General features: G+C 35.8%; 1 protein-coding gene across 1 annotated transcript; it reads left to right on the top strand.

Annotated features, from left to right (window-relative positions):
- LOC114742944 (transcription factor MYB108-like) lies at window positions 1–2,051 on the top strand. Its single transcript, XM_028931175.1, has 3 exons — window positions 1–287; window positions 845–974; window positions 1,135–2,051. The coding sequence occupies exons 1-3, from the start codon at window positions 122–124 to the stop codon at window positions 1,805–1,807; spliced, it is 969 nt and encodes a 322-aa protein (XP_028787008.1). The 5' UTR covers window positions 1–121; the 3' UTR covers window positions 1,808–2,051.
- Window positions 2,052–9,975: the final 7,924 nt, after the last annotated feature.

The following is a 9,975-nucleotide window of genomic DNA, read 5'->3' as shown; positions in this document are numbered from 1 at the left end:
CTTTCTCCTTCTCAGAAACGAAGGCAACAGCAAAAGCACAACAGCTATACCCGGTTCAAATTCGAACTTGGAAATCGATTAAGCCCCTTGTGTGTTTCTGGATTCTGTGATCCTTCCGGCAATGGACGTCAAAGGAAGAGGAAGCGCCTCCCCCACTCTCCAAGCCGACGTCGTCGACGACCTCGACCTCAGGCGAGGCCCTTGGACGGTCGATGAGGACCTCACCCTCATCAATTACATCACCACTCACGGCGAAGGTCGCTGGAACTCTCTTGCCCGCTCCGCTGGTATATATACTTCCACTGACGTTCTTTTATTGTCTATGTCTTTTCAACAATCTGAATCATACCCCCGCCCCACTTCTAAATTTCCTTGGCTCTTGTGCTTTTCGTTTGATTCAAACACTTTAATCAATTGTCGCGTTCAATAATCTCCACTTGTCTTCTTTTCCTCACAACCAATCAATCTCATTTGGGGACAGAACTATCAAGGATCAAATCAAGTTCTAAAAGCCAAAGTTTTCGGATTTTTCTTGATATATATAATAGCGTACGTTCAGATGGATTAAAAGATATGTACACTTGCGTCGTGCTGTATATGCACACTTATATATTTGTGGATCAGGATGACATGTAGGTTAGTGATAGATGATAGTTGTTTAGACGCAGCCCACTTATTGAAAAGGAAATGATAGTTATGATATACGCCGCAGTTGAAATCATCAGATATGTTTGAGGGAAAGAGAAAGTCCTCTCTATAGAGTATAGAGCCAATAATGCTCTTTCTTTTCCTCTATATTCTCTCACAGAACTTTACCAATTCAAGCAATCTAATTTTGGTACAGGCCTCAAACGTACTGGCAAGAGCTGCAGATTGAGGTGGCTCAACTATCTCCGCCCCGATGTTCGACGTGGAAATATCACACTGGAAGAACAGCTTCTGATTCTCGAACTTCATTCTCGCTGGGGAAACAGGTATTTGTCAACCCAGATATATTAGTTCATACATATATCTGCATGCATTCAACAACATACACCCAGATACACATATATCATTTCTATTTCCTTTTTGTTGTTCTCTTAATCAGTTATAAAATATTTAATTGATGAGAATTGTTTATATGGATTTGATTAGGTGGTCCAAGATAGCCCAGTTTTTGCCGGGAAGAACCGACAACGAGATCAAGAATTACTGGAGAACCCGCGTCCAAAAGCATGCCAAACAACTCAAATGTGACGTGAATAGCAAGCAATTCAAGGACACTATGCGCTACCTTTGGATGCCAAGGCTGGTTGAGCGCATTCAAGCAGCTGCCGCCACGGCTGCCACCGCCACGACAACGGCAAGTTCTCAGACGTTATCTGCCGCCACAACCGGCACCACAAACTCCACATACAATCCTTATTATAATAACAACATGGAAGTTGAGAATGGGAACATGCTCATGAACCCGGCCCCCATCATGAATAATAATGACTTTGGAGGCTCACAGGTCACTCAGAGCTACACGCCGGAAAACAGCAGCACAGGTGCTTCATCGGACTCGTTCGGAACACAGGTTTCGCCTGTGTCGGAGTTGACTGATATTTACAGTACCGTCCCTAATCAGGATTACTACCAACCCTCTCAGATCAGCTACTCTGATTGCATCACCAGCCCATCCGGGTTATACCCTCAAGGATTGGATTATACCCAGGTGATGGAGCCGAGCAACCCGTGGATTCAGGGCGGGGACACGTTAGACAATTTGTGGAATGTTGAGAATATGATGTTTTTACAGCAGCAGCTCAACAGTGACAGCATGTAAAAACTCGCAATTATAGGAGATCAGAGGGGAGAAATCCAAACACCGAAAATTATTCGGGTGGGGGAGGCAAATTGAAAACATGAAATGGAATAAAATTATATGTAGGATACTTATAGTTTAATTTTGTGGCCAACTTATAGGTATGATAGCAACTGTGGATTAATCTTCGGTTTTAGCTTGGCGTTTAATTTTCCTTGTTTTAGATGGGGAGGGGGCACATTTGTAATTTGATATTTCATTCATTGAAATTATCTAACTTTGTTTTGTCTTCTTTTTTTTCTCTGATGATTTGATCGATTCTTCTGTTGTTGTTTTTTTTCCCAATCCCTTAGGCACATACATCCAATGAGAACACGAGTGCATGATCGTACACATATAATTTCGAGAAATAATAATTATAATATAAGGGTGTGCATAATTGGTTCCACTCAGTTCCTATTAAAACTGATATTATATAATATATGCAAGCTTTTTAAAATATTGTCCACGGGACATGAACCAAGGGTGAAAAGGGACCCAAGTGTTTCTAGATTGCTAATAAAAAAAAAAGTATATTTATAGACGTGGGATGATGCGATTGGGGGCTGAGGGCTTGCTCCAGAGTTCAAGCTGGCCATTAAGGACAACATTTTCAAAAGCGAAAAGACATGTTTATTAGTATTAGTGATATTATATTAATGGTTAATGATGGAGAAAAGCCTTGTCACCAAAGTACGATTCCGAGGACCCTAATTTCGCTCACGCTTTGTTGGATATAGTACGGACAAACAAATTTGATGAGAAATCCAAAATTACCTGCTTCTGATCTCACCCATGAGCTGATGCACACAACACGCGCGCAGAAAAAAGAACGGGAAGGACCAAAATGGGATACATGATTCATGCCAACAGGGGTGATTAGGTAATTTCATTTTTTTTTGGGGAGGTGGGCACGTGCCAAGCTGGAGGGAGAAGGTAAAAGCAACACGTGATAGAATAGTTTAGAGAGAGAGAGAGGGTATGGCGGCGGTGGAATCTTGGAGTAGGGCGCGTGCCTATAAGAGAGGGGGGGGGAGGTGGTCCAGGAGAGTGAAGGGTTGAAACGATGCCGCGTGGAAGTGTGGAAAATGGGATTGGAGAATGGAGATGAGATGAGGGGTTAGGCTTCCTAGAGTGAAGCACTGACGGCCGCAACCGTTGAAACTGCCTCCCTATTCATTAGTCCACCTCTACTCCTCACGGCGCCCCCTCCGGTGCTTCTTTTTCTTCCTTTCCTTTCCCCTTCTTCTCTTACACATCTTTCTGATGTTCTCTAACAAGATTATACCCCCCCGGTCTCAAATAGGGCACACCTCTAAATCACCTCAGCTGCAAAAAAAAAAAGTACTCGTATTAATATATTTAAACTCATTAAATTGGTCACAAATTTATAATATTCTTTAAATGCACCCCCCATATATATATATTTGGGATGGCTACATGGTGGGTAGCATACAAAAGAGTACTTACAAGCGGCGTTATTAAAAAAAAAAAAAGATTCGACCATTTAGATATTCAGTGACTCTTATGCTCATGAGACCATCCACATTTGCTCTCTCATGTCTTATATATAAATATATATAATACTAACTCCGATCTTTAATATAAGAGCTGATTCGACTTTTGATCTAGTTATAAATATAATATTTTAATTTACTTTATCTCTTATATTTATCTTTTTTTAAAAAAAATAATTCTTATAGTAGTATACATGTTAAATGTTCCATCAAATAACATGACTAAAAAAGATATTTTAGAGAAAGTAATATATTTTTACCACAAATAATTAATTTAACTAACTTTCTTAATCTACTTAAATTAGTTAACTAGTTCTTATATTAAAGATTGGGATTAGTATATTTTATCATAACTAGTATAACCCACCACTTAGAATATAGACACACCTATCCTGGGTTAGCACGTTTTGTAACCTGTCAACATGGCGCTGTTTTTTTTAACAAATTTAAAATTTTTGATAAAAAATACTCCTCCGGTTTTTAATATAGGACCCAATTGTTGATTTAGTTTTTGTCTTAAATATAAGATCAATTTCTCATATTTATCAATTTTCTCTAAATTACCCTTATGGATATTTCCTCAATCATAATTAAGTAGAAGAAGAAGAAGGGGTATTAAGAAAGATGATTATAGTATTTTAGGAAAAACGTGTCATATTTTTTATAATTAACTAACTTATCTAACTTTCTTAATCTAATCAAATTAGTTAAATGGGTCTCATATTAAAGACTGGAGAAGTAAGTTATATACATTATTTAAAAGAAAACAATTATATGTGGAATAGCTACCTCGTAGATAGAATACTATATATTGCCACGGTATCGAAACCTTTTTAACATGGTGCAATTTTTATTTCAGCATCATTGCTATGTGGAACATGAGGTTCTCCTAAGAGGGATTTTATTGATTCCTAGAAATCAAGTTTACTCCATTTACGCGATTTCCTTGTTTATTTTATTGACTAATTTCCAATGTTATTAAACCCAAACTAGACCAGACGGTCCAACTGGTCTGGCCATCACCCAGTGATACAAGCGGTTAGTTCATATGCTTTAGACCGTCTTCTGCCTTCAGTCGGATTCAGCCACTTTGAACCTCCTTTTGAGCCGGAATCCGGATTTGAGCCAAGAACCAGAGCGGATTTGAGTAAACCGGGCAGTTTTGAGCTTACCTTTTCTGACAAAAAAAAAACCTTCAGATATGATATATTTTGTCATTCCTCTAGTATGATTTTACACTTTTGCTAAAATACCACATCTTCTTTAGTTCTCTGTGCTTCCTTTCCTCCGTCGTTGTTATTTGTTAGTTAATCTTCATCCTTAAGCAAGTGAGCAAGCTTCACTTCTTCCCTCTGTTGCGACTTCCTATCTCCTCTTGCCCAAAAGGTCTCGTTTTCCATCTTAGATTCTTCTCCCTACTCTGGTCCTTGTCTGTGAAGACTTATTTTATGTTTTCTAAACTTTTCTTCTTATAATTAGTCCAGCATAATCCATGTGTAGTGTACTGCTCATCCTAGTTGTGTGCATATAATTTAACTTGTGAAAATTTGTAGTCAAGGCCCAAAATCGATGTTTGGCAGAAAAATCAAATGGAAGTAGAATGAAATAACTCAAAATTATTGTCAAGTTAAACTATTTAAATTTATTTTTATGCTATTTAAAAATTTGATATTTTAATTTTATACATTTATTATATATACATAATATTATTTTTAATTCAGTTTTTCTATTACTGGTTTGACCAGACAGTTCGACTGATTCAACCATTTGAACCATGATTTGCTAGCTTTTTTGGTGAGATGTTCGGTCCGGCTTTTAAAACATTACTAATTTCTTCCAAACGCGCGTGCCCGCAAATGTTACGTATGATAGGAATAAATTGAGAGGAAACAAGGAAAACAAATCACAAAATGGTATTTGCTTCCGTTCTATTTATAAGCTTTAAATTTATAAAGAAAATCGTTTATTTGATAAGTTTTACTTTGTATTTATCTTAACATTTAATATATTTTTTTCCAATTTTACTCTCAATTATTTATTCTCTCTCTTTTGTTGCACCCTCACTTATCACATTTTTTCACACACTCTCTTTCATCTATTTTTCTCATTTATTGCAATAACATATTTAAAAATAAAACATATTTCTAACTTAATTATTATTTAAAACTAATTTTAATTAAAGATAGTAAATTAATTATTTAAAGGTCATAATGGGAACCGGGAAGTAGTGCACGGAGAATCACCCAGATAAAGCATAGTGATGATTAATTAGGATAGGCTTACACGTGGCTATCAAACAAAGGGATGCATGGCTGGACTCCACAACAGAGGAGCGGGAGACTTCTCATGAATACAGCAAATTAAAGGAAGGGGTGGTGGAAATTAAAGAGAGAAATTTTAATGCGTTACGGATATTATGTGGTTATATGGTAGTGAACGTTAAGACAAAAACACAATCCTTTTTTCAGGCCGAACATTATAATCTACGGATAGAAACGGTACCCAATTAAATTACGAGTAATTCAGAAGAAAGATAAAAAGTCATGTTTAACTTTTCATAGTTCGTGTCCATGCACATGTTCCACTTGAGCCGTGGATAATAAGAATATGAGAAATCATATGTCATTTAATACTATAAATGACGCAGGCATAACTCATAATCCTCGAGGGTCTAAAGCTTAATTAGAATCATGTTACAAAGAACTCACAATTTAAAGCATCGAGGCTCATAGTGGTAAATGCTCTATGGATAGCCCACATACTAGTTTGATTAGAGAAGTTTGAGATTTTATTATGAATAATTGAATACTCTCTTCGATTCTTAATATAAGACTCTGTTTGACTTTTATTTTGGTCCTAAATATAAGATCCTAATCCATTTTGTCTCTTATATTTATACATTTTTTTCAAAGTAGCTCTTTTAACAATGATAGTTCTATTCAATATACTTGATTAGTAACGATATTTTAGAAAAGATAACACCTGTTTAGAACAAATAACTAACTCAACTTAATTTTTTAATCTCTTCAAATTAGTCAACTGGCTTTTATAATTAGGACTGGAGGTAGTAGAATTGTTTTTAATAAAAGAATATCTATGTTGAATAAAAAACTAATAAGAGTTAAGGTGCATTCAGCACCCGAAGTATTTTCTCATGTGTATCCAATACCCAAAAAAAAATTTCAGGGTACTGACGCACCTAAAAAATATTTTGGGGTGTCAGATATACCAAAAAATAATTAAAAATGTTATATGCATCACAAAATATTTTAATCTGAAAAAATATTTTAAGATATTAAATGCATTTGAATCCAACTAATAATTATAACGACTGACTTGCTCATCAGAGCCACGGTATGTATAACAATAAGAAAAAGTACAAAGTTCTTCTTTCCAATGAACCAAATGCAGCATTCATCAAGATATATATCCGAACAATTATGGATCCACAATTGCGTGCTAAAATGAAAGAATGTGAAAGAACTTTTGAGGAGTGAGAAACCCACGTGGGAATTCCAAGTGGCATGGTTGGGATGGGACCACTGATGTGTTGTGATGGGCTGGTGTTGTTACGTATCATCTCATCACTGTTCGAAAGCTCCTTCCTGCTCGTCATCTTTCAAAACTTAAAATCTACTCTTTAGCTTTTATATCATAAAATTGACTACATTTTTCCAAGTCAGATATGGGAATACCATACATTTTACGAGAGCCAGTTTTAGACATAGAGTATGAATATGTGTTTGGGTAGGCTGTAAAAATACTCATTAAGACATTGTACGAAGAGCCGCCGTTCCCATTATAGATTTAATTAGTATGGCGTAATAGTTTTATTTATCAATTGTTAAAACAGTGAAAAAATCTCTAACTCTCAATGGTGATACGATGTCCGTTGAGTAAATGATATTGTTCGCACATGTTACCTCTGATTCTAATTATAAGATCTTGTTTATAGACTACAACTAAAGTCTTATAATTAGGACCGTGGAGGTAGTGTTATGCTAATTATAAATGGATTAGAGACAGAGATATTGATAAAATATTATATTATCAAATTTTGATCCTGAAAATACACGTTTTCAAATTTTGTGTAGTGTGATTCTTCTGACCAGCGATGAAATAACGTGATTCATATAATTATTTATTGTGTAATACTAATAAACGAAACTAAAAAGAAATCATACATGAAATGCATTTGTTTCATTTTTATTTTCGTATTTATTGTTTTGGCCGGCGGCAAACTCCATTTTATTTTCTCCAGCACCTGAACCATACGGGTCACTTTCTTTTCTTTTCCTTTTGGTTGAGTTGTCAATTGGAGATTACCATGATAAAACATGTTGGCCGCGGCCGGAGAAAGAAAACAAATATATAGACAAATTGTAGACCAGCATCCAATAAATCTTTTCATTACTAATAAAAAAAATAAAGGACATCATTTTCAAACCTTTTATTTTTCCAAAAAAAAATAGTGATCAGAAAAATGTTTATGTTAGTTAGGCTTTAGGAGCTTCTAAAATGATAGACAAGCTTCAAAACTCAAAAAAAAAAAAAAAAGAGAGAGAGAAGAAGAAGCTAGTTATAGATTATTTATCATCATTAAGATTCTCACATAACCTAATGGAATATTTGAAGCTCACGTAGTTATAATATTAAATCAAATTAATAGTTGCAACTTGCAACGAAGTGAACGAAGCAGAGTTTTGAAGAGCGCACCTTAATTATAATGCGCCTACAAATGCCGGGAATATGTTTCCTAGCCGCAACAAACAAAGTGGATTCCTAGGTTGTCCTCCCACTTTTAGCACAAACCAATTCTTTTTGCATTTCTTCATATTTAATATTTTTTTAAGGTTCAATCTTATCCCTTTACTAATCTTCACTTTGATGCAAACCCTACTTTTGTTGCCAATTAAGGGTTTGCGTTTCTTCTATGCAACTCTTAATTTCTCCCATATATCATCATACTCTCTTATCATTAATCATTAATTATTATGAAATTAAACCACGCAAGTTCACCACTTGGCACATGAATTTGTGGTCCCCGCTTAGACACTGGTATTTGTCACTAGTTACCAACCTTAACACACATCTTATTATTTTCCATGTTATTATTAGCTATCACAATTTCCGTTGTTTTCGAACCAACAAATTGGCCAACCTTGATTCCTTGGCGCTTCAGACCTGAAATTGAATTGATATGATCAGGTATGGGTCCTGCTTATCGGGAAATTGTTCATAACACAAACAAACTGAGGAAGATAATTATGCAGGAATGATATGACTGCAATAGCGTTCATGTTGAAATACAGCCTTTTTTTTTTTTTGGTCTGTGTGGGGTTTGAATTGAGTCATTATACCCAATTTTTAATTTTTGGTTGCCTAACGCTGCAATAATAAATAGTCTAGGAGAAGGCATATTATTAATCAATTATGACAGGGCTCGTCTTTCAAACCCCATATAACATATATTGTGTTCGTATTAATTTATTTTACTGGTGATTTAAGTATTTAGGACATTAAGTTTGGGGAACCAATCATGAGAAATGAGTGGCAACCTAGTTGATACATAAAATATCGGAGGTGCAGGAGGCTAATATATATAGGGGTATGTGTGTGTGTGTGTGTGTGTCTTTAACTACATGTTAGTGTCAAATTATATCACGGCTTACGTCATTCAACGAAGTTGCTGGCTTTAATGTCTTTATATTGTTACGAGGGCAGTGCGCCAATTCAACTTTTCCTTTGTCTGTTCATGGCCCCCTGTCATTTTTGTTAGACCTTTCTAAAAAAAAATAAAAAATAAAATGTTTAGAACCTTTTACCTCTGTAGCAGTATTAGGTGGTTAGCAAATATTTCAGATCCAATCATTCTTTTCTTGCATATTGATAAATTTGATAGTTATATACTCGTAATAATAAATCGAAGCTGACCTGCTCGCGGTGAACCTGATGGTCTAAGGGGGTGTTTGGCAATCTCCAAAATATGGTTTTAGAAGCACTTTTCAGCAAAACGAGGCAAATTCTTCCACATATTTACTTCGTAAACCGTAAAAGCACTTCTGAAACCATGGTTTGGTTTCTATCCAAACACCCCATAAATCCATAATAAAAGGAAGAAGACAGGAGAAGCCACCTTTTTCTTAAAAAAAAAAAAACACAGATATTTTCTCATAAGGGCCAATCCTGTCGGAGAAACTGCTATTTTTGTTGGCCGTGTCGTCGTCAGCTTTTTCATTTGGGTTGTTTCGGGGCATTACTTTTTTGTGTGTTGATATTTGGGCCTATGCAAGTCTACATAAGCAAATGGACATTATTCTTGGACGCCTTTTGTTTTATTTAGACCCAATTACATGCACAAAAACATTCTCCGGACTGCAAACTTAGCGGCCTCAACAGTGACAACTTTAATCTTCTTGACAATAACGAACCCATTCGACCGGAAGGCAAAAAATGAACCAATTGGGCCCAAAACTTGATTCAAGTCCATGACACTATGGATTCACTTAACTCACCTGCTTCTGCAGAATAGGCCCAGTTAAGGGACCATATATGAATTTTGGATCAACAGTCCCCAGCAAATCTCTATCCCCCAAATAAAAAAAAAAAGAAAACGTGGACAACCCCCAATAG

Source organism: Neltuma alba, unplaced genomic scaffold (assembly GCF_004799145.2).
Source record: "Neltuma alba isolate B1F8T4 unplaced genomic scaffold, ASM479914v2 tig00003893_pilon, whole genome shotgun sequence".
Classification (NCBI taxonomy): Eukaryota; Viridiplantae; Streptophyta; class Magnoliopsida; order Fabales; family Fabaceae; genus Neltuma; species Neltuma alba.
The sequence above is the reverse complement of the archived record's forward strand: the minus strand, read 5'-3'. Positions and strand labels throughout refer to the sequence as shown.